The 24,871-nt window shown below is 38.1% G+C and overlaps 2 protein-coding genes, 1 long non-coding RNA gene and 1 pseudogene across 4 annotated transcripts; all 4 read right to left on the bottom strand.

The window, feature by feature from the left end:
- Positions 1 to 271: 271 nt before the first annotated feature.
- On the bottom strand, positions 272 to 7,198 carry LOC147843608 (uncharacterized; annotated as a pseudogene). Its single transcript, XR_015944653.1, has 6 exons — positions 7,055 to 7,198; positions 3,876 to 3,982; positions 3,195 to 3,252; positions 2,938 to 2,998; positions 2,621 to 2,850; positions 272 to 824 (listed from the first exon to the last, which is right to left on the bottom strand). The product of XR_015944653.1 is annotated as an uncharacterized LOC147843608 (transcript).
- An 877-nt stretch (positions 7,199 to 8,075) lies between these two features.
- Positions 8,076 to 8,947, bottom strand: LOC147843607 (uncharacterized). The gene is made up of 2 exons (XR_015494031.1): positions 8,910 to 8,947; positions 8,076 to 8,239 (listed from the first exon to the last, which is right to left on the bottom strand). It is a non-coding gene; the product is annotated as an uncharacterized LOC147843607 (long non-coding RNA).
- Positions 8,948 to 10,696: 1,749 nt separating this feature from the next.
- LOC147836453 (uncharacterized) lies at positions 10,697 to 17,679 on the bottom strand. Its single transcript, XM_087257824.1, is given in 7 exon segments — positions 10,697 to 11,249; positions 13,070 to 13,299; positions 13,387 to 13,447; positions 13,559 to 13,703; positions 14,327 to 14,395; positions 14,398 to 14,433; positions 17,536 to 17,679. Coding segments are annotated over 7 exon segments (573 nt in total). The 5' UTR covers positions 17,557 to 17,679; the 3' UTR covers positions 10,697 to 11,238.
- A 3,499-nt stretch (positions 17,680 to 21,178) lies between these two features.
- LOC110438684 (uncharacterized) lies at positions 21,179 to 24,083 on the bottom strand. Its single transcript, XM_087257829.2, has 3 exons — positions 23,876 to 24,083; positions 23,559 to 23,788; positions 21,179 to 21,731 (listed from the first exon to the last, which is right to left on the bottom strand). The coding sequence occupies exons 1-3, from the start codon at positions 23,959 to 23,961 to the stop codon at positions 21,721 to 21,723; spliced, it is 327 nt and encodes a 108-aa protein (XP_087113955.1). The 5' UTR covers positions 23,962 to 24,083; the 3' UTR covers positions 21,179 to 21,720.
- Between the last annotated feature and the right edge of the window lie 788 nt (positions 24,084 to 24,871).

Here is a 24,871-nt window from a genome sequence, read left to right as displayed (position 1 = left end):
TTCTATTTATGTAACCCTCTTTGTCTCTTTGTTCATATTATATCTTTGTAATGTTCTTTCTTGCATTAAAAAAAAAAAAAAGTAGATGAGGAGATTCCCCCTATGTGTAAAGCGCTTTGAGTGCCAAGAAAAGCGCTATATAAATGTAAGGAATTATTATTTTTATTATAAAGCACTGTTCTACCATCATGATATAGCCAGACTAAAATAAAAATCACATTATTATGATTAGCTTAAACTACAGCAAACACTCCACTCACTGACAAACAGCCCCTTTCATAAAGATTTATTCCACAGGTCTGTCATAATCAGGCAAATATACATTAACATACAGAATATCGGCCTCTTCTGATGCGCCACACGTTAAATAACGCAATAGTTCAAGACACACGTTTGCTTTTTTTCTCTACTTAAAAGAACGATAACAATACATCATAACAAGAGCAACAAAAACAACAATAATTCATATCATAAAGATAAGCCAAGTTGTCTTTTCTAAAATTCAATATATAGCGACTCTTTTAAGGTGCACCACATGATCGGCAGGTGACTTGTTAAAGAAACTCAACAAATGTTGCACCATGACACACACAGTGAAATAGACAGAGACTTTTTGCAAACGTTGTATATGTATATAAGTGTCTCTTTAAGGTCGTCTTCTGGCACTTTCTCCTGAGCGCGTCCGGCTCGGCTGTGTTTCTAAAGTTAAAGCAGTCTGTTTTTGTTGGTTTGGCACACATCAGGGTGGAAGCGGTGGTAGAGTAAGGCTTCTCTTCTTCTCTTCATATCCAGAAGACTCTGATATCTCATCTCTCACAGCACCTCTGCAGGAAAACAGCAGAAACACATGTGAGAAGATGATTTATTGAACTATTAAAAGCTTGCCAACAACATCTATGACTGTTATTATGAAGTTGAAAATAGAGACGCTTTGCAGAATGCCAAAGCTGCTTTTTTCAGTCATTCACACTTTCATGCATGGAAAATAGCTTAGAGACTCTCTTAATCATCCTTTAAACATTATTTTCAAGATTTTATTTTGGGTTCAGTTTAGTTCAGTTCAGTATAATGTAAATGTCACTGCTGAAAGACGAAACACTGAAAAGCAACTCCACTGGTGCCCAGATTTGATCCATATATGATCTTACATACAGCTGAAACCAGAAGTTTACATACACTCTAAAAAAAGAAACACAACCATTTAAAAAAATGTCTGATGGTAAATGATACTAAACGTTTACTATTTTAGGTCCGTTAGGATAACCTAAATGATTTACATTTGCTAAATGCCAGAATAATGAGAGATTTTTATTTGAGAATTTTCTATTAATTTCTCGACCAGGGGTGTCAAACTCAATTCCTGGAGGGCCGAAGCCCTGCACAGTTTAGTTCCAACCCTGCTCCAACACACTTACCTGTAGGTTTCAAACAAGCCTGAAGGACTCAATTAGTTTGATCAGGTGTGTTTAATTAGGGTTGGAACTAAACTGTGCAGAGCTGCGGCCCTTTTGGAACTGAGTTTGACACCTGTGTTCTAGACAGTCAAAAGTTTACACACATTTCCTTGGTATTTTTTTAAATCTTTGCTTTTAAACTGTTTAACTTTGGTCAAATGTTTTGGGTATTCTTCCACAAGCTCCTCACAATAGTTTGCAGGAATTTTGGCCCATTCCTCCTGACAGAATTGGTGTAACTGAATCAGATGTGTCGACTGTCTTGCTCGCACAAGCTTTTTCAACTATGCCCACAAATGTTCTATAGGATTGAGATCAGGGCTTTGTGATGGCCACTTCAAAACATTCACTCTGTTGTCCTTAAAGCACATTTGAACTAATTTGGCAGTATGCTTAGGGTCATGGTCTGTTTGGAAGACCCATTTGTGGCCAAGTTTTCATTTCCTGGCTGATGTCTTGAGATGTTGCTTCAGTATTTCTACATGATGTTCTTTCTTCATGATGCCATCTATGCTGTGAAGTGGACCAGTCCCTCCTGCAGCAAAACAGCCCCACAACATGATGCTGCCGCCCCCATACTTCACAGTTAGGATAGTGTTCATAAGCGTGTAAGCTTTCCCCTTTGTCCTCCAAATGTAACACTGGTCATTATAGCCAAACAGTTCAATCTTAGCTCCATCAGAGCACAGGACATGTCTCCAAAAATTATTCTTTTTCCCAGTGTAATTCAGCAAATTGTAATCTGGCTTTTTTGTTGATTCTGGCTTGTTGATTTTCCCATGTTGTCACACAAGGAAGCAGTGTGTGTTTGAGGTTTTCCTTAAATACTATTCTACAGTTGTGCCTCCAATTAACTCAAATGTTGTCAATTAGCCAATCAGAAACTTCCAAAAGCTTGACATCATCATCTGAGCTTTTTCAGAGGCAGAATAATCTTACTGTATGTAAACTTGACTTTCAAGAAAGGTTATAACAATTTCTCAAAAATATCTCTCTCATTATTTTGCTATTAAGCAGAACAGAAACTAATTTGATCATCCTAACTTACCTAAAAAAATAAGTTTAGTCTCATTAAAAAAAAATAATAATAATTATGTGCCTCTTTATAAAGTGTATGTAAACGTCTGGTTTCAACTGTACGTAATCGGAACAAAATCCGACTCTACCTGCCACATGTTGAGGTTTCATAGGCCTCGCCTTCATCATGAACGGTTCTCCTCCCTCGAAGGCCATGATTGGGTCGTCAGCCGGTTGACTCTGCCCACTGTTCCCACTGTGATTGGACAGCTTGATTATCTCCTCAAAGTCTGCAGCGTCTCCATTGGAGGACAGTCCATTCTGATGCTTAGTGGGCGGAGCTCCGTTAATGACCGGTGCTGCGTCCCAGGACACAGAGCTGAGGAAGACACACAAGCGGGAAAATAAGCAAAACATAATTCATGCAGCTTCATTTCAATTTCAATTCATGCAGCGTCTCGATTACCTCATTGGTGATTGGTTTGTCGCACCAGTATGAAGAGCTTCTGACGGATTTTTCTGTATTACTGCAAGACGAGAGGAAAACAACATTGTACTTTTTTATTTTAACCCTACTTACATGATATTAATAAAAGAGTGATTTTTATATATTCTCAGTACTATAAATAGATTTTTACCGCTGTCATATTCAAAGAAATGAATAAACCAGGTTAATTTTCTTTCATTGTGTGTTTAAGATTAGACTTAATGAAACACACACACATCTCACCTGTGCTCCTGCGTCACTCTTACGAGTCCTCTTCATGATTTCTTCCAGACGCTAAAAATGTAAACACAAACGTTAAACCAACAGTACTGAACTAAAATCTCAAATATAATTGAAGACAAAATTTTAAGCCCTCCTGTGAAATTTAAATCGTTTAAAAATATTTCCCAAGTGCTATATTTAACAATTTTTAAAAATTCATTCATTCATTTTCCTTCAGTTTAGTCCCTTTATTTATCAGAGGTCACAACAACAGAATGAACCGCCAACTTATTCAGCATATGTTTTACACAGCGGATGCCCTTCCAGCTGCAAAGCAGTACTGGGAAACATCCATAGACACTCATTCACACACACTAAGAACATTCAAACTCCACACAGAAATGCCAAATGACCCAGCCGGGACTCGAACCAGTGACCTTCTTTCTTTGAGGCGACAGTGCTAACCACTGAGCCACCGTAATGCCAGATTAGAGGTCTGCGGGGCCCGACCAGATTTATTGCAACGTGGGATTAATTTCCGGATAAAGCATGGGAGCGGTCGGTAACTGGTGTAATTTGAACGGGAGCGGGCGGTCTAACAATATCACTCCCGAGCGAGCGAGCACGCCTATGTGTGTGTGTGAATGAGAGAGCGTGATGCTGTGTTTAGCTTGATTGGTGGACTTTTATTTTACCTTATTTCTTTCCAAGCGTTCCAGCTCCTCCTTCTGGAAGTGTTTCTCTCGTTCGATCCTCTGTTTCTCTCTGCTTCTTCTCGGGCTTTTGATTCAGCCTCTTCTCGCTGCCAAAGACACATAAAACCACATCATACATTCATTTATTACACATCTCTAAAATACCTAAAAGTCTAGTGCCATGTCACATATGGGACCCCACATTTGGCTGGTTAGTGTGGTCCAATAATGTCGTTTCACCATGTCCAGTCAGCTGCTTTAATCAGCTTTATCAGTGGTTATCAGTTGATAGATATGGGCCAGTAGGGGCCTTCCGCGCAGTAAATGTCACTCAGAAGGCTGTTATCGTCCATTCACATTGTTAATCAGCTATACTAATAGAGAAGAGTCCAGATCTGTTTTACATTACTGTGACGGTTAAGGTAGGGGTAGGCATTAATGAGTTATAATTAATGGGAAATTTAATAAATAATATTAATAATTCTAGTTAACTTCCGGCTGCAGCCATATGCGATCTATAGCTGATTAACCATGTGGATGGATGATAACAGCATTCAAATGATCTTCTTTTGCGTTCCAGCAGAAGAAAGTGAAGTCTGAGTAAAGGTTGACAGAACTTGTAGTTTTAGGTGGACTATCTCTTGACAATGGCTTCCAATATGATCATCATAGTAAAAGCTTAGAGATTATAGACACACACTCTTCTCCGGCTGTTATTAAGACTGCTGGCAGCTGCTAACACAAAAATAATCATCTACTATAGGGCCCATGGCAAGTTTCTGGAGCAATGAGTGTCGCAGAGAAAACTAGTAAAGTCAATACACACACACATACCCTCACTGGCCACTTTATTAGGTACACCTGTTCAACTGCTCGTTAACGGAGTGAACGTTATCAAGATTGGAAAAACGTTCGCTGGTCTAATAAGTCTTTATTTCTGCTGCGACATTCAGATGGCCGGGTCAGAATTTGGCGACAACAACACGAAGCAGGGATCCATCCTGCCTTGTATCAACGGTTCAGGCTGGTTGTGGTGGTCCATTCCTTTATAACAACAGTGTTAACGACAGCGATAACACACCATGTCATAAAGCGTGAATCATCTCAGACTTGTTTCTTGAACATGACAATGAGTTCACTGTACTCAAATGGCCTTCACAGTCATCAGATCTCAATCCAATAGAGCACCTTTGGGATGTGGGGAAACGGGAGATTCGCATCATGGATGTGCAGCCGACAAATCTGCAGCAGCTGTGTGATGCTATCATGTCAATATGGAGCAAAATCTCTGAGGAATATTTCCAGTACCTTGTTGAATCTATGCCATGAAGGATTAAGGCAGTTCTAAAGGCATTTAAATAAGGTGTACCTAATAAAGTGGCCGGTGAGTGTAAACAAGACGAAAAAATATTGTTTATTTTTTTTCCGGCTGTTAAAAAAAAAACAAAAAAACAAAGTGACCCGAAAGCCAACATGGAAGAGTTAAATGAATGAGAAAATTTGGCCAATTGAAACTTAATTCTGTCCTTCAATTGGCTTGAACTCTGGATCGCTGTAATGTAATCAGTGTCAATGAGACCGTCCGGAGTGAATGAAGGATCGCCGCACAGCACGACTCTGCAATCCTGCCTGTCACACCAGCAAACTGTTTACATTTCCAAACTGATCTAGAGGGTAACTACATCAAGACATTCAATTCACATTCAGCAAATATTCGTTTTGATGTACAGTTGAAGTCTGAATTATTCACCCCTGACTTATTAGCCCCACTGTATGTTTTTCCCCAATTTCTGTTTAAGGGAGAGCAGATTTTCTGAACACATTTCTGAACATAATAGTTTTAATAACTCATTTATAATAATGACACGCCATGAAGACAGTCCATATTATTTGACAAGACATTTCTCAATATTCAGCTTAAAGTGAGATTTAAAGGGTTAACTAGGTTATTCAGGCAAGTTAGGGTAATTAGGCAAGTCATTGTATAACAGTGGTTTGTTCTGTAGACTATCCAAAAAATATTGCTTAAGAGGGCTAATAACATTGACCTTAAAATGGCTTGAAAAAAATTAAAAACTGTTTTTCTTCTAGCCAAATATATATATATATATATATATATATATATATATATGTGTGTGTGTGTGTATATATGTGTGTATATAAATGTGTGTGTGAAACCATTAAACAAAGCAATTCGTATTCAAGCGAAACGGCTGATGGAAACATGCTGCGAGAGAGACTTTTACAGTCTATGGAGAGAGAGCACATTTAAATACAGAGGTCCAAAATACAACACATACAGAGAGTTTAGATGCAAATAAATGCACCACACACACACACATTAGCTTATCAACAGCAACCGAAACAGCCCCACAACAAACACAGTCAATTCTCAGTTGTCTTTACACCTTGCACTGGCTTTTGGGAAATTGTTCAATGAGGCTTTATAGCCAGATTTACACTGACACAACATACTGTACTGCTGGATGGGAATTTAAAGGTCAAAGATTAAAGGCAAACATGAACTTTGCATCCAGAGCCTCATCAGCCAGTTCAGTTCAGACTTTGGGATCAAATAATAAAAATCTGCATTATTTATGGGCTTTTAATATTCTTGTAATATTTATTAAATGCAACACAGCAATATTTCTATGGCGATCTTTATCATTTTAAAACTGATTGCTTATTCAAGTTAAGCCTTTCATCTAATATTCAATGTTCACTTTTTATTTTAATTGTAGTTTACTGCAGGTATTAGTAATCTTGCTAGGTTTTCTTGCAATTTATGTTTAATATTGAAATTGAATTATGTTTATTTATTATATATTTAAATAAGTCAATCAATAAGTCGATCATGATTTCATAATATGGGTTTACGATTTACCTGAACTCTTATACAAAGGTACTATAGGCTATTTCAGTACTTATATTAATTTAAGTATATGTCTTAAACTTAAACATTTGTCACCTTTCTAAGACGACAAATCTGACGAGAAACACCTGAGGGAAAAACCTGAGGCAAGACTTGAAGCTCTAAAAGATAATATTCATCAAATGAAATGCAACCGGAGAGCAGTTTTTGTGGACTCTATCTGTCACTCATTAGTATCCTTTTCTCTCCTGTCATGCCAAAATTAATATAAGCCCGTCTGGCAGCGTCCACTCCAGCCATAACTCACCTTATATCTGTTATCAAGCATATAAAAATACAGCTCCTGAGATGAAGAGCATCTGACAGTCAGGGCTTATGATGAAACTTCTGCTCAGACAATGATCTGAGGACAGCAGCGATGTTTACGAGCGAGCTAAATGCTGCATTGTGTAACTATAGTACACAGACGGCACTGTTACTTCATATGTGCTTAAATATCTCTCTGAAATAACGCAAACACTCTCAAAGTGCGTAAAAGAGTATTAAGAGTTGAGCATGATACGTGAATACTAGTTAGCGTCCATAGATATATACGTTAAATGTCGCCTACCCTAATGTTGCTTTATGGACAGAATGCGTCAATAGATCCGCCATTTTAGTACAGGGTAACGCTCCTTTGAAATTAACGCTTCTTTTAAACGAGCGCCATCTAGCGGTCACATAATCTAATGACTATTATGAAACTTATTTTATAAATACATATAACTTGACATTAACTTTTTTTCTTACCAACCCCACTGGTCTTTTTCACAAGACAAAATTTTATTGTTGGAAACTGTGTTTTATATATATCTATATTTGACTTTTGCATGCTTGAGGAAGAGACGTTTTACTTGATTTGGGTCATTAAATAACTCATACTACCAATATTATGATATAGGTTGCCTATATCTGCTGTATTCACCCTAAAACCTACAGTAGGTTGACATAAAACCAATGACACCCATTCTTGTCTTAAGATATTTTAAGCATTTTTTTGAATAACAGTAAGTTCATGACATGTTACATATATAGTAAATCTGCTGGTTTTAAACATACAGCATAATAATAAATACAGGTATGTAACAACCATAACATTACTCTTATGTCTTAGGACAAATATGATTAACTTTTGATTACCTACACTAAATGTTGACTATTGAAGGTACATTTAACAACTATTTATTTGTAGACTACTGTATTATCAAACCATGTTGCATACAAATGCATTAAACAGACTTAAATGACAGTGTATTGCTGTAGAAGACAAATAAAACATGAGACAGGTGTTTAGGAAGAGTATAGTTTATTTTGTTTGACCTGCAAACTTATCTAAACAAGACTAACTCTCAGAAAACAGACCGAAAACATTATGATGCGCGCGCTCGTGGAGATGACCCGCGGTCGTCTTCAACTGTTGTCTTCAATAGTCCTTCTTTGCTCAACAACTCATCTGAAAAACAAAGCAAAACATTACAACATTCAGACAAAGAGCAGAGAGCATAGAATCACCAAGAGGCGATACTCTAGTGCAATTTGGGAAACAATAACGCGCTTTTTGAATACATTAAATAAAAACAAAGCCGCTGTTTGCCATTGCGACAGCAATGATATCCAATGCACGAGCGATCGCTTTCACTTCAAAATGGCCGAATCTGTTGCTCTTGGTCATCCTAGGCTCTTTGCATAAAGTTAAATCATAACAGTTATCATGGTTTCTATTTCAAACTATAGTAAACTAAAGTTTGAAACTATAGTTTAAAATAGAAGATGAGTGGGCCTCGCTACTCCCACCCACCATAACCCTCGCAGCGAGGTCCCACTACCGGCCCCCCGTGTTTCCCTGAGGGTCCTCGGGGGTTGTTTGTTCCCTGCCTAGGGCTCAAAGGCCGCCTCGCCCCAGGGAGTGCACGGAAAAGACCGGGCGCCAGGCCGTGCCAGTATTCACTGGATGTTGCTCGGCGGCACATTTCGAGCAACAAACACGTAATATTCTTCGCGATATTGCGTTTATGTACGCAAACCGCAAGGAACTACAGCACAGACGGGCCCGGGTGAAGCATCACGAAGCGGACTTCGTGAGTTTGGCGTAGCTCCACTCGTACCGTCGGTATTGAACTCACCTTGGTCAAGTACAAACAGCTACACCGGGCGAACTGACAACGCTGACTGAGAGCACACGAGCTTTATAGGAATGCATATGCAAATTTTTACAAGGCACGTCACTGTTGTCTCGTTGTCATGGCGAGCGCTGAGGAGGGCTCACCTGATTGGAGCACAGAGACTCCGGAATTTGCGTCACGGCTAGTTGCCGTCTGCTGTTGACAAAAATATCTTAAATATAATAAATATATATTTTTACATTTTTGGTGCTCTGTAATATTCTGACATGCAGTAGAATATCGAGACAGATGAATATAATTGGATATATGCCGAGCTAGTGTTGTTCCCATACTTCTAAACTTCCGGTGACCGGTTGTTGTGAGTTTTTTTCCATTTTATACGGTTCCTTTTACAGCATTGATGTTGTGATGCAATTAAAATACATTCAGTTAAATAAACTTTGGCATTCATTTAGTTTTTCAAGCGTAAAACGAGACAAAAGACCCTTTACTCGCACTCGCCCGTCAGAATCGACAGACTAGCGCAGACGCTCCATTGAATACAATGAGGTAAAATAAATGCTCATATTATAAAGACATGGCGGGGGAAATGTAATTTAATGCAGTGCTTCTTGTACAATCTGAGACCCACTTTATATCGGATATCACTCAGCCAGTGGAGATCGCTGATTTTTAAAGAAAACAGACCTTAAACATGCTGATTTTCCCTTTGGCAGTTTGCTGGAAGCGCTTAACCCAGGTTACTGACAAATTAAATGTCCTATTAGCATGCTTCAGCATATACCCTAAAATCCCAGAATATCTTTCGAAAAAGAGTACGGGTTTAACACCACCATCCTGGCCAAATTTACCCACTGGCCTCTGTCCATCATGGCTTTAATACTCTGTCTTCTCTCTCTGTGGTGTGCGGTCTGGTGGAAAACGGCTGCTGTCGCTTCATCCAGGTGGATGCTACAATGGTGGTAGATGAGGAGATTGCTACCCAATAAATACCAAACTAGCTAAATTTAATAATATTTCCCCTAAATGCTCATTTTGTACTCAATATGATGAAACACTAAAGCATTTATTTTGAGAGTGTACTTACTGTAAAGTGTTTTTGGGTTGACTTTTCCAATTTCATTAAAAAATTCTTATTTCCAAACTTCTGTATTTCCCCAAAATTGTATTCTTTGGTTACTCTCTGAGAGTAGATCCTTCTCATTGTAAATTTATTATTGATTTATTGTTTTTTATAGCAAAGTTTTACTTCCATAAATGTTAATTTTCAAAGAAATACCCTTACTTTTTTATTTTCAGAAAGGACTTTGAAATTTATGTGAACTCTTTAAAAGACTCTAACAATTACAATTCAATTCAGCTTTATTTGTATAGCGCTTTTACAATGTAGATTGTGTCAAAGCAGCTTCACATAAATGGTCATAGTAACTGGAACAGTCATAAACAGTCATAATTACACTGCATGTAAAACGCTTTCTTGGTGTAAATCATTTAAACTTGATTAATTTGCTGGAATTCTATTTATGTAACCCTCTTTGTCTCTTTGTTCATATTATATCTTTGTAATGTTCTTTCTTGCATTAAAAAAAAAAAAAAAGTAGATGAGGAGATTCCCCCTATGTGTAAAGCGCTTTGAGTGCCAAGAAAAGCGCTATATAAATGTAAGGAATTATTATTTTTATTATAAAGCACTGTTCTACCATCATGATATAGCCAGACTAAAATAAAAATCACATTATTATGATTAGCTTAAACTACAGCAAACACTCCACTCACTGACAAACAGCCCCTTTCATAAAGATTTATTCCACAGGTCTGTCATAATCAGGCAAATATACATTAACATACAGAATATCGGCCTCTTCTGATGCGCCACACGTTAAATAACGCAATAGTTCAAGACACACGTTTGCTTTTTTTCTCTACTTAAAAGAACGATAACAATACATCATAACAAGAGCAACAAAAACAACAATAATTCATATCATAAAGATAAGCCAAGTTGTCTTTTCTAAAATTCAATATATAGCGACTCTTTTAAGGTGCACCACATGATCGGCAGGTGACTTGTTAAAGAAACTCAACAAATGTTGCACCATGACACACACACTGAAATAGACAGAGACTTTTTGCAAACGTTGTATATGTATATAATTGTCTCTTTAAGGTCGTCTTCTGGCACTTTCTCCTGAGCGCGTCCGGCTCGGCTGTGTTTCTAAAGTTAAAGCAGTCTGTTTTTGTTGGTTTGGCACACATCAGGGTGGAAGCGGTGGTAGAGTAAGGCTTCTCTTCTTCTCTTCATATCCAGAAGACTCTGATATCTCATCTCTCACAGCACCTCTGCAGGAAAACAGCAGAAACACATGTGAGAAGATGATTTATTGAACTATTAAAAGCTTGCCAACAACATCTATGACTGGTATTATGAAGCTGAAAATAGAGACGCTTTGCAGAATGCCAAGGCTGCTTTTTTCAGTCATTCACACTGTCCTAAAGTCAACAAACTGCAGAAATCATCAGTTTCATGGATGGAAAATAGCTTAGAGACTCTCTTAATCTTAAACATTATTTTCAAAATTTTATTTTGGGTTTAGTTTAGTTCAGTTCAGTATAATGTAAATGTCACTGCTGAAAGACGAAACACTGAAAAGCAAATCCACTGGTGCCCAGATTTGATCCATATATGATCTTACATACAGCTGAAACCAGAAGTCTACATACACTCTAAAAAAAGAAACACAACCATTTAAAAAAATGTCTGATGGTAAATGAAACTAAACGTTTACTATTTTAGGTCCGTTAGGATAACCTAAATGATTTACATTTGCTAAATGCCAGAATAATGAGAGATTTTTATTTGAGAATTTTCTATTAATTTCTCGACCAGGGGTGTCAAACTCAATTCCTGGAGGGCCGAAGCCCTGCACAGTTTAGTTCCAACCCTGCTCCAACACACTTACCTGTAGGTTTCAAACAAGCCTGAAGGACGCTATTAGTTTGATCAGGTGTGTTTAATTAGGGTTGGAACTAAACTGTGCAGAGCTGCGGCCCTTTTGGAACTGAGTTTGACACCTGTGTTCTAGACAGTCAAAAGTTTACACACATTTCCTTGGTATTTTTTTAAATCTTTGCTTTTAAACTGTTTAACTTTGGTCAAATGTTTTGGGTATTCTTCCACAAGCTCCTCACAATAGTTTGCAGGAATTTTGGCCCATTCCTCCTGACAGAATTGGTGTAACTGAATCAGATGTGTCGACTGTCTTGCTCGCACAAGCTTTTTCAACTATGCCCACAAATATTCTATAGGATTGAGATCAGGGCTTTGTGATGGCCACTTCAAAACATTCACTCTGTTGTCCTTAAAGCTCATTTGAACTAATTTGGCAGTATGCTTAGGGTCATGGTCTGTTTGGAAGACCCATTTGTGGCCAAGTTTTCATTTCCTGGCTGATGTCTTGAGATGTAGGTTCAGTATTTCTACATGATGTTCTTTCTTCATGATGCCATCTATGCTGTGAAGTGGACCAGTCCCTCCTGCAGCAAAACAGCCCCACAACATGATGCTGCTGCCCCCATACTTCACAGTTAGGATAGTGTTCATAAGCGTGTAAGCTTTCCCCTTTGTCCTCCAAATGTAACACTGGTCATTATAGCCAAACAGTTCAATCTTAGCTCCATCAGAGCACAGGACATGTCTCCAAAAATTATTCTTTTTCCCAGTGTAATTCAGCAAATTGTAATCTGGCTTTTTTGTTGATTCTGGCTTGTTGATTTTCCCATGTTGTCACACAAGGAAGCAGTGTGTGTTTGAGGTTTTCCTTAAATACTATTCTACAGTTGTGCCTCCAATTAACTCAAATGTTGTCAATTAGCCAGAAACTTCCAAAAGCTTGACATCATCATCTGAGCTTTTTCAGAGGCAGAATAATCTTACTGTATGTAAACTTGACTTTCAAGAAAGGTTATAACAATTTCTCAAAAATATCTCTCTCATTATTTTGCTATTAAGCAGAACAGAAACAAATTTGATCATCCTAACTTACCTAAAAAAATAAGTTTAGTCTCATTAAAAAAAAAAATAAAAATTATGTGCCTCTTTATAAAGTGTATGTAAACGTCTGGTTTCAACTGTACGTAATCGGAACAAAATCTGACTCTACCTGCCACATGTTGAGGTTTCATAGGCCTCGCCTTCATCATGAACGGTTCTCCTCCCTCGAAGGCCATGATTGGGTCGTCAGCCGGTTGACTCTGCCTATTGTTCCCACTGTGATTGGACAGCTTGATTATCTCCTCAAAGTCTGCAGCGTCTCCATTGGAGGACAGTCCATTCTGATGCTTAGTGGGCGGAGCTCCGTTAATGACCGGTGCTGCGTCCCAGGACACAGAGCTGAGGAAGACACACAAGCGGGAAAATAAGCAAAACATAATTCATGCAGCTTCATTTCAATTTCAATTCATGCAGCGTCTCGATTACCTCATTGGTGATTGGTTTGTCGCACCAGTATGAAGAGCTTTTGACGGATTTTTCTGTATTACTGCAAGACGAGAGGAAAACAACATTGTACTTTTTTATTTTAACCCTACTTACATGATATTAATAAAAGAGTGATTTTTATATATTCTCAGTACTATAAATAGATTTTTACCGCTGTCATATTCAAAGAAATGAATAAACCAGGTTAATTTTCTTTCATTGTGTGTGTTTAAGATTAGACTTAATGAAACACACACACATCTCACCTGTGCTCCTGCGTCACTCTTACGAGTCCTCTTCATGATTTCTTCCAGACGCTAAAAATGTAAACACAAACGTTAAACCAACAGTACTGAACTAAAATCTCAAATATAATTGAAGACAAAATTTTGAGCCCTCCTGTGAAATTTAAATCGTTTAAAAATATTTCCCAAGTGCTATATTTAACCATTTTTAAAAATTCATTCATTCATTTTCCTTCAGTTTAGTCCCTTTATTTATCAGAGGTCACAACAACAGAATGAACCGCCAACTTATTCAGCATATGTTTTACACAGCGGATGCCCTTCCAGCTGCAAAGCAGTACTGGGAAACATCCATAGACACTCATTCACACACACTAAGAACATTCAAACTCCACACAGAAATGCCAAATGACCCAGCCGGGACTCGAACCAGTGACCTTCTTTCTTTGAGGCGACAGTGCTAACCACTGAGCCACCGTAATGCCAGATTAGAGGTCTGCGGGGCCCGACCAGATTTATTGCAACGTGGGATTAATTTCCGGATAAAGCATGGGAGCGGTCGGTAACTGGTGTAATTTGAACGGGAGCGGGCGGTCTAACAATATCACTCCCGAGCGAGCGAGCACGCCTATGTGTGTGTGTGAATGAGAGAGCGTGATGCTGTGTTTAGCTTGATTGGTGGACTTTTATTTTACCTTATTTCTTTCCAAGCGTTCCAGCTCCTCCTTCTGGAAGTGTTTCTCTCGTTCGATCCTCTGTTTCTCTCTGCTTCTTCTCGGGCTTTTGATTCAGCCTCTTCTCGCTGCCAAAGACACATAAAACCACATCATACATTCATTTATTACACATCTCTAAAATACCTAAAAGTCTAGTGCCATGTCACATATGGGACCCCACATTTGGCTGGTTAGTGTGGTCCAATAATGTCGTTTCACCATGTCCAGTCAGCTGCTTTAATCAGCTTTATCAGTGGTTATCAGTTGATAGATATGGGCCAGTAGGGGCCTTCCGCGCAGTAAATGTCACTCAGAAGGCTGTTATCGTCCATTCACATTGTTAATCAGCTATACTAATAGAGAAGAGTCCAGATCTGTTTTACATTACTGTGACAGTTAAGGTAGGGGTAGGCATTAATGAGTTATAATTAATGGGAAATTTAATAAATAATATTAATAATTCTAGTTAACTTCCGGCTGCAGCCGTATGCGATCTATAGCTGATTAACCATGTGGATGGATGATAACAGCATTCAAATGATCTTCTTTTGCGTTCCTGCAGAAGAAAGTGAAGTCTGAGTAAAGGTTGACAGAACTTGTAGTTTTGGGTGGACTATCTCTTGACAATGGCTTCCAATATGATCATCATAGTAAAAGCTTAGAGATTATAGACACACATTCTTCTCCGGCTGTTATTAAGACTGCTGGCAGCTGCTAACACAAAAATAATCATCTACTATAGGGCCCATGGCAAGTTTCTGGAGCAATGAGTGTCGCAGAGAAAACTAGTAAAGTCAATACACACACACATACCCTCACTGGCCACTTTATTAGGTACACCTGTTCAACTGCTCGTTAACGGAGTGAACGTTATCAAGATTGGAAAAACGTTCGCTGGTCTAATAAGTCTTTATTTCTGCTGCGACATTCAGATGGCCGGGTCAGAATTTGGCGACAACAACACGAAGCAGGGATCCATCCTGCCTTGTATCAACGGTTCAGGCTGGTTGTGGTGGTCCATTCCTTTATAACAACAGTGTTAACGACAGCGATAACACACCATGTCATAAAGCGTGAATCATCTCAGACTGGTTTCTTGAACATGACAATGAGTTCACTATACTCAAATGGCCTTCACAGTCATCAGATCTCAATCCAATAGAGCACCTTTGGGATGTGGGGAAACGGGAGATTCGCATCATGGATGTGCAGCCGACAAATCTGCAGCAGCTGTGTGATGCTATCATGTCAATATGGAGCAAAATCTCTGAGGAATATTTCCAGTACCTTGAATCTATGCCATGAAGGATTAAGGCAGTTCTAAAGGCATTTAAATAGGGTGTACCTAATAAAGTGGCCGGTGAGTGTAAACAAGACGAAAAAATATTGTTTATTTTTTTTCCGGCTGTTAAAAAAAAACAAAAAAACAAAGTGACCCGAAAGCCAACATGGAAGAGATAAATGAACGAGAAAATTTGGCCAATTGAAACTTAATTCTGTCCTTCAATTGGCTTGAACCCTGGATCGCTGTAATGTAATCAGTGTCAATGAGACCGTCCGGAGTGAATGAAGGATCGCTGCACAGCACGACTCTGCAATCCTGCCTGTCACACCAGCAAACTGTTTACATTTCCAAACTGATCTAGAGGGTAACTACATCAAGACATTCAATTCACATTCAGCAAATATTCGTTTTGATGTACAGTTGAAGTCTGAATTATTCACCCCTGACTTATTAGCCCCACTGTATGTTTTTCCCCAATTTCTGTTTAACGGAGAGCAGATTTTCTGAACACATTTCTGAACATAATAGTTTTAATAACTCATTTATAATAATGACACGCCATGAAGACAGTCCATATTATTTGACAAGACATTTCTCAATATTCAGCTTAAAGTGAGATTTAAAGGGTTAACTAGGTTATTCAGGCAAGTTAGGGTAATTAGGCAAGTCATTGTATAACAGTGGTTTGTTCTGTAGACTATCCAAAAAATATTGCTTAAGAGGGCTAATAACATTGACCTTAAAATGGTTTGATAAAAATTAAAAACTGTTTTTCTTCTAGCCAAATATATATATATATATATATATATATATATATATATATATATATATATATATATATATATATATATGTGTGTGTGTGTGTGTATATGTGTGTGTGTGTGTGTGTGTGTGTGTGTGAAACCATTAAACAAAGCAATTCGAATTCAAGCGAAACGGCTGATGGAAACATGCTGCGAGAGAGACTTTTACAGTCTATGGAGAGAGAGCACATTTAAATACAGAGGTCCAAATTACAACACATACAGAGAGTTTAGATGCAAATAAATGCACCACACACACACATTAGCTTATCAACAGCAACCGAAACAGCCCCACAACAAACACAGTCAATTCTCAGTTGTCTTTACACCTTGCACTGGCTTTTGGGAAATTGTTCAATGAGGCTTTATAGCCAGATTTACACTGACACAACATACTGTACTGCTGGATGGGAATTTAAAGGTCAAAGATTAAAGGCAAACATGAACTTTGCATCCAGAGCCTCATCAGCCAGTTCAGTTCAGACTTTGGGATCAAATAATAAAAATCTGCATTATTTATGGGCTTTTAATATTCTTGTAATATTTATTAAATGCAACACAGCAATATTTCTATGGCGATCTTTATCATTTTAAAACTGATTGCTTATTCAAGTTAAGCCTTTCATCTAATATTCAATGTTCACTTTTTATTTTAATTGTAGTTTACTGCAGGTATTAGTAATCTTGCTAGGTTTTCTTGCAATTTATGTTTAATATTGAAATTGAATTATGTTTATTTATTATATATTTAAATAAGTCAATCAATAAGTCGATCATGATTTCATAATATGGGTTTACGATTTACCTGAACTCTTATACAAAGGTACTATAGGCTATTTCAGTACTTATATTAATTTAAGTATATGTCTTAAACTTAAACATTTGTCACCTTTCTAAGACGACAAATCTGACGAGAAACACCTGAGGGAAAAACCTGAGGCAAGACTTGAAGCTCTAAAAGATAATATTCATCAAATGAAATGCAACCGGAGAGCAGTTTTTGTGGACTCTATCTGTCACTCATTAGTATCCTTTTCTCTCCTGTCATGCCAAAATTAATATAAGCCCGTCTGGCAGCGTCCACTCCAGCCATAACTCACCTTATATCTGTTATCAAGCATATAAAAATACAGCTCCTGAGATGAAGAGCATCTGACAGTCAGGGCTTATGATGAAACTTCTGCTCAGACAATGATCTGAGGACAGCAGCGATGTTTACGAGCGAGCTAAATGCTGCATTGTGTAACTATAGTACACAGATGGCACTGTTACTTCATATGTGCTTAAATATCTCTCTGAAATAACGCAAACACTCTCAAAGTGCGTAAAAGAGTATTAAGAGTTGAGCATGATACGTGAATACTAGTTAGCGTCCATAGATATATACGTTAAATGTCGCCTACCCTAATGTTGCTTTATGGACAGAATGCGTCAATAGATCCGCCATTTTAGTACAGGGTAACGCTCCTTTGAAATTAACGCTTCTTTTAAACGAGCGCCATCTAGCGGTCACATAATCTAATGACTATTATGAAACTTATTTTATAAATACATATAACTTGACATTAACTTTTTTTCTTACCAACCCCACTGGTCTTTTTCACAAGACAAAATTTTATTGTTGGAAACTGTGTTTTATATATATCTATATTTGACTTTTGCATGCTTGAGGAAGAGACGTTTTACTTGATTTGGGTCATTAAATAACTCATACTACCAATATTATGATATAGGTTGCCTATATCTGCTGTATTCACCCTAAAACCTACAGTAGGTTGACATAAAACCAATGACACCCATTCTTGTCTTAAGATATTTTAAGCATTTTTTTGAATAACAGTAAGTTCATGACATGTTACATATATAGTAAATCTGCTGGTTTTAAACATACAGCATAATAATAATAAATACAGGTATGTAACAACCATAACATTACTCTTATGTCTTAGGACAAATATGATTAACTTTTGATTACCTACACTAAATGTTGACTATTGAAGGTACATTTAACAACTATTTATTTGTAGACTACTGTATTATCAAACCATGTTGCATACAAATGCATTAAACAGACTTAAATGACAGTGTATTGCTGTAGAAGACAAATAAAACATGAGACAGGTGTTTAGGAAGAGTATAGTTTATTTTGTTTGACCTGCAAACTTATCTAAACAAGACTAACTCTCAGAAAACAGACCGAAAACATTATGATGCGCGCGCTCGTGGAGATGACCCGCGGTCGTCTTCTACTGTTGTCTTCAATAGTCCTTCTTTGCTCAACAACTCATCTGAAAAACAAAGCAAAACATTACAACATTCAGACAAAGAGCAGAGAGCATAGAATCACCAAGAGGCGATACTCTAGTGCAATTTGGGAAACAATAACGCGCTTTTTGAATACATTAAATAAAAACAAAGCCGCTGTTTGCCATTGCGACAGCAATGATATCCAATGCACGAGCGATCGCTTTCACTTCAAAATGGCCGAATCTGTTGCTCTTGGTCATCCTAGGCTCTTTGCATAAAGTTAAATCATAACAGTTATCATGGTTTCTATTTCAAACTATAGTAAACTAAAGTTTGAAACTATAGTTTAAAATAGAAGATGAGTGGGCCTCGCTACTCCCACCCACCATAACCCTCGCAGCGAGGTCCCACTACCGGCCCCCCGTGTTTCCCTGAGGGTCCTCGGGGGTTGTTTGTTCCCTGCCTAGGGCTCAAAGGCCGCCTCGCCCCAGGGAGTGCACGGAAAAGACCGGGCGCCAGGCCGTGCCAGTATTCACTGGATGTTGCTCGGCGGCACATTTCGAGCAACAAACACGTAATATTCTTCGCGATATTGCGTTTATGTACGCAAACCGCAAGGAACTACAGCACAGACGGGCCCGGGTGAAGCATCACGAAGCGGACTTCGTGAGTTTGGCGTAGCTCCACTCGTACCGTCGGTATTGAACTCACCTTGGTCAAGTACAAACAGCTACACCGGGCGAACTGACAACGCTGACTGAGAGCACACGAGCTTTATAGGAATGCATATGCAAATTTTTACAAGGCACGTCACTGTTGTCTCGTTGTCATGGCGAGCGCTGAGGAGGGCTCACCTGATTGGAGCACAGAGACTCCGGAATTTGCGTCACGGCTAGTTGCCGTCTGCTGTTGACAAAAATATCTTAAATATAATAAATATATATTTTTACATTTTTGGTGCTCTGTAATATTCTGACATGCAGTAGAATATCGAGACAGATGAATATAATTGGATATATGCCGAGCTAGTGTTGTTCCCATACTTATAAACTTCCGGTGACCGGTTGTTGTGAGTTTTTTTCCATTTTATACGGTTCCTTTTACAGCATTGATGTTGTGATGCAATTAAAATACATTCAGTTAAATAAACTTTGGCATTCATTTAGTTTTTCAAGCGTAAAACGAGACAAAAGACCCTTTACTCGCACTCGCCCGTCAGAATCGACAGACTAGCGCAGACGCTTCATTGAATACAATGAGGTAAAATAAATGCTCATATTATAAAGACATGGCGGGGGAAATGTAATTTAATGCAGTGCTTCTTGTACAATCTGAGACCCACTTTATATCGGATATCACTCAGCCAGTGGAGATCGCTGATTTTTAAAGAAAACAGACCTTAAACATGCTGATTTTCCCTTTGGCAGTTTGCTGGAAGCGCTTAACCCAGGTTACTGACAAATTAAATGTCCTATTAGCATGCTTCAGCATATACCCTAAAATCCCAGAATATCTTTCGAAAAAGAGTACGGGTTTAACACCACCATCCTGGCCAAATTTACCCACTGGCCTCTGTCCATCATGGCTTTAATACTCTGTCTTCTCTCTCTGTGGTGTGCGGTCTGGTAGAAAACGGCTGCTGTCGCTTCATCCAGGTGGATGCTACAATGGTGGTAGATGAGGAGATTGCTACCCAATAAATACCAAACTAGCTAAATTTAATAATATTTCCCCTAAATGCTCATTTTGTACTCAATATGATGAAACACTAAAGCATTTATTTTGAGAGTGTACTTACTGTAAAGTGTTTTGGGTTGACTTTTCCAATTTCATTAAAAAATTCTTATTTCCAAACTTCTGTATTTCCCCAAAATTGTATTCTTTGGTTACTCTCTGAGAGTAGATCCTTCTCATTGTAAATTTATTATTGATTTATTGTTTTTTATAGCAAAGTTTTACTTCCATAAATGTTAATTTTCAAAGAAATACCCTTACTTTTTTATTTTCAGAAAGGACTTTGAAATTTATGTGAACTCTTTAAAAGACTCTAACAATTACAATTCAATTCAGCTTTATTTGTATAGCGCTTTTACAATGTAGATTGTGTCAAAGCAGCTTCACATAAATGGTCATAGTAACTGGAACAGTCATAAACAGTCATAATTACACTGCATGTAAAACGCTTTCTTGGTGTAAATCATTTAAACTTGATTAATTTGCTGGAATTCTATTTATGTAACCCTCTTTGTCTCTTTGTTCATATTATATCTTTGTAATGTTCTTTCTTGCATTAAAAAAAAAAAAAAGTAGATGAGGAGATTCCCCCTATGTGTAAAGCGCTTTGAGTGCCAAGAAAAGCGCTATATAAATGTAAGGAATTATTATTTTTATTATAAAGCACTGTTCTACCATCATGATATAGCCAGACTAAAATAAAAATCACATTATTATGATTAGCTTAAACTACAGCAAACACTCCACTCACTGACAAACAGCCCCTTTCATAAAGATTTATTCCACAGGTCTGTCATAATCAGGCAAATATACATTAACATACAGAATATCGGCCTCTTCTGATGCGCCACACGTTAAATAACGCAATAGTTCAAGACACACGTTTGCTTTTTTTCTCTACTTAAAAGAACGATAACAATACATCATAACAAGAGCAACAAAAACAACAATAATTCATATCATAAAGATAAGCCAAGTTGTCTTTTCTAAAATTCAATATATAGCGACTCTTTTAAGGTGCACCACATGATCGGCAGGTGACTTGTTAAAGAAACTCAACAAATGTTGCACCATGACACACACACTGAAATAGACAGAGACTTTTTGCAAACGTTGTATATGTATATAATTGTCTCTTTAAGGTCGTCTTCTGGCACTTTCTCCTGAGCGCGTCCGGCTCGGCTGTGTTTCTAAAGTTAAAGCAGTCTGTTTTTGTTGGTTTGGCACACATCAGGGTGGAAGCGGTGGTAGAGTAAGGCTTCTCTTCTTCTCTTCATATCCAGAAGACTCTGATATCTCATCTCTCACAGCACCTCTGCAGGAAAACAGCAGAAACACATGTGAGAAGATGATTTATTGAACTATTAAAAGCTTGCCAACAACATCTATGACTGGTATTATGAAGCTGAAAATAGAGACGCTTTGCAGAATGCCAAGGCTGCTTTTTTTCAGTCATTCACACTGTCCTAAAGTCAACAAACTGCAGAAATCATCAGTTTCATGGATGGAAAATAGCTTAGAGACTCTCTTAATCTTAATCTTAAACATTATTTTCAAAATTTTATTTTGGGTTTAGTTTAGTTCAGTTCAGTATAATGTAAATGTCACTGCTGAAAGACGAAACACTGAAAAGCAAATCCACTGGTGCCCAGATTTGATCCATATATGATCTTACATACAGCTGAAACCAGAAGTCTACATACACTCTAAAAAAAGAAACACAACCATTTAAAAAAATGTCTGATGGTAAATGAAACTAAACGTTTACTATTTTAGGTCCGTTAGGATAACCTAAATGATTTACATTTGCTAAATGCCAGAATAATGAGAGATTTTTATTTGAGAATTTTCTATTAATTTCTCGACCAGGGGTGTCAAACTCAATTCCTGGAGGGCCGAAGCCCTGCACAGTTTAGTTCCAACCCTGCTCCAACACACTTACCTGTAGGTTTCAAACAAGCCTGAAGGACGCTATTAGTTTGATCAGGTGTGTTTAATTAGGGTTGGAACTAAACTGTGCAGAGCTGCGGCCCTTTTGGAACTGAGTTTGACACCTGTGTTCTAGACAGTCAAAAGTTTACACACATTTCCTTGGTATTTTTTTAAATCTTTGCTTTTAAACTGTTTAACTTTGGTCAAATGTTTTGGGTATTCTTCCACAAGCTCCTCACAATAGTTTGCAGGAATTTTGGCCCATTCCTCCTGACAGAATTGGTGTAACTGAATCAGATGTGTCGACTGTCTTGCTCGCACAAGCTTTTTCAACTATGCCCACAAATATTCTATAGGATTGAGATCAGGGCTTTGTGATGGCCACTTCAAAACATTCACTCTGTTGTCCTTAAAGCTCATTTGAACTAATTTGGCAGTATGCTTAGGGTCATGGTCTGTTTGGAAGACCCATTTGTGGCCAAGTTTTCATTTCCTGGCTGATGTCTTGAGATGTAGGTTCAGTATTTCTACATGATGTTCTTTCTTCATGATGCCATCTATGCTGTGAAGTGGACCAGTCCCTCCTGCAGCAAAACAGCCCCACAACATGATGCTGCCGCCCCCATACTTCACAGTTAGGATAGTGTTCATAAGCGTGTAAGCTTTCCCCTTTGTCCTCCAAATGTAACACTGGTCATTATAGCCAAACAGTTCAATCTTAGCTCCATCAGAGCACAGGACATGTCTCCAAAAATTATTCTTTTTCCCAGTGTAATTCAGCAAATTGTAATCTGGCTTTTTTGTTGATTCTGGCTTGTTGATTTTCCCATGTTGTCACACAAGGAAGCAGTGTGTGTTTGAGGTTTTCCTTAAATACTATTCTACAGTTGTGCCTCCAATTAACTCAAATGTTGTCAATTAGCCAGAAACTTCCAAAAGCTTGACATCATCATCTGAGCTTTTTCAGAGGCAGAATAATCTTACTGTATGTAAACTTGACTTTCAAGAAAGGTTATAACAATTTCTCAAAAATATCTCTCTCATTATTTTGCTATTAAGCAGAACAGAAACAAATTTGATCATCCTAACTTACCTAAAAAAATAAGTTTAGTCTCATTAAAAAAAAAAATAAAAATTATGTGCCTCTTTATAAAGTGTATGTAAACGTCTGGTTTCAACTGTACGTAATCGGAACAAAATCTGACTCTACCTGCCACATGTTGAGGTTTCATAGGCCTCGCCTTCATCATGAACGGTTCTCCTCCCTCGAAGGCCATGATTGGGTCGTCAGCCGGTTGACTCTGCCTATTGTTCCCACTGTGATTGGACAGCTTGATTATCTCCTCAAAGTCTGCAGCGTCTCCATTGGAGGACAGTCCATTCTGATGCTTAGTGGGCGGAGCTCCGTTAATGACCGGTGCTGCGTCCCAGGACACAGAGCTGAGGAAGACACACAAGCGGGAAAATAAGCAAAACATAATTCATGCAGCTTCATTTCAATTTCAATTCATGCAGCGTCTCGATTACCTCATTGGTGATTGGTTTGTCGCACCAGTATGAAGAGCTTTTGACGGATTTTTCTGTATTACTGCAAGACGAGAGGAAAACAACATTGTACTTTTTTATTTTAACCCTACTTACATGATATTAATAAAAGAGTGATTTTTATATATTCTCAGTACTATAAATAGATTTTTACCGCTGTCATATTCAAAGAAATGAATAAACCAGGTTAATTTTCTTTCATTGTGTGTTTAAGATTAGACTTAATGAAACACACACACATCTCACCTGTGCTCCTGCGTCACTCTTACGAGTCCTCTTCATGATTTCTTCCAGACGCTAAAAATGTAAACACAAACGTTAAACCAACAGTACTGAACTAAAATCTCAAATATAATTGAAGACAAAATTTTGAGCCCTCCTGTGAAATTTAAATCGTTTAAAAATATTTCCCAAGTGCTATATTTAACCATTTTTAAAAATTCATTCATTCATTTTCCTTCAGTTTAGTCCCTTTATTTATCAGAGGTCACAACAACAGAATGAACCGCCAACTTATTCAGCATATGTTTTACACAGCGGATGCCCTTCCAGCTGCAAAGCAGTACTGGGAAACATCCATAGACACTCATTCACACACACTAAGAACATTCAAACTCCACACAGAAATGCCAAATGACCCAGCCGGGACTCGAACCAGTGACCTTCTTTCTTTGAGGCGACAGTGCTAACCACTGAGCCACCGTAATGCCAGATTAGAGGTCTGCGGGGCCCGACCAGATTTATTGCAACGTGGGATTAATTTCCGGATAAAGCATGGGAGCGGTCGGTAACTGGTGTAATTTGAACGGGAGCGGGCGGTCTAACAATATCACTCCCGAGCGAGCGAGCACGCCTATGTGTGTGTGTGAATGAGAGAGCGTGATGCTGTGTTTAGCTTGATTGGTGGACTTTTATTTTACCTTATTTCTTTCCAAGCGTTCCAGCTCCTCCTTCTGGAAGTGTTTCTCTCGTTCGATC

The sequence above is a fragment of the Danio rerio genome, chromosome 6, assembly GCF_052040795.2.
Source record: "Danio rerio strain M-AB ecotype USA chromosome 6, GRCz13ab, whole genome shotgun sequence".
In the NCBI taxonomy this organism is placed as follows: Eukaryota; Metazoa; Chordata; class Actinopteri; order Cypriniformes; family Danionidae; genus Danio; species Danio rerio.
Note: the sequence above shows the minus strand (reverse complement) of the source record. Positions and strands in the feature narration are given on the sequence as shown.

Bases quoted from the DNA above. Each gene is read 5' to 3' on its own strand.
- LOC110438684 (XM_087257829.2), bottom strand. From the start codon at position 23,961: ATGTTGTTTTCCTCTCGTCTTGCAGTAATACAGAAAAATCCGTCAAAA. The intron at 23,789-23,875 runs GTAATCGAGACG...TGTCTTCCTCAG, and splicing joins ACAAACCAATCACCAATGAG to CTCTGTGTCCTGGGACGCAG.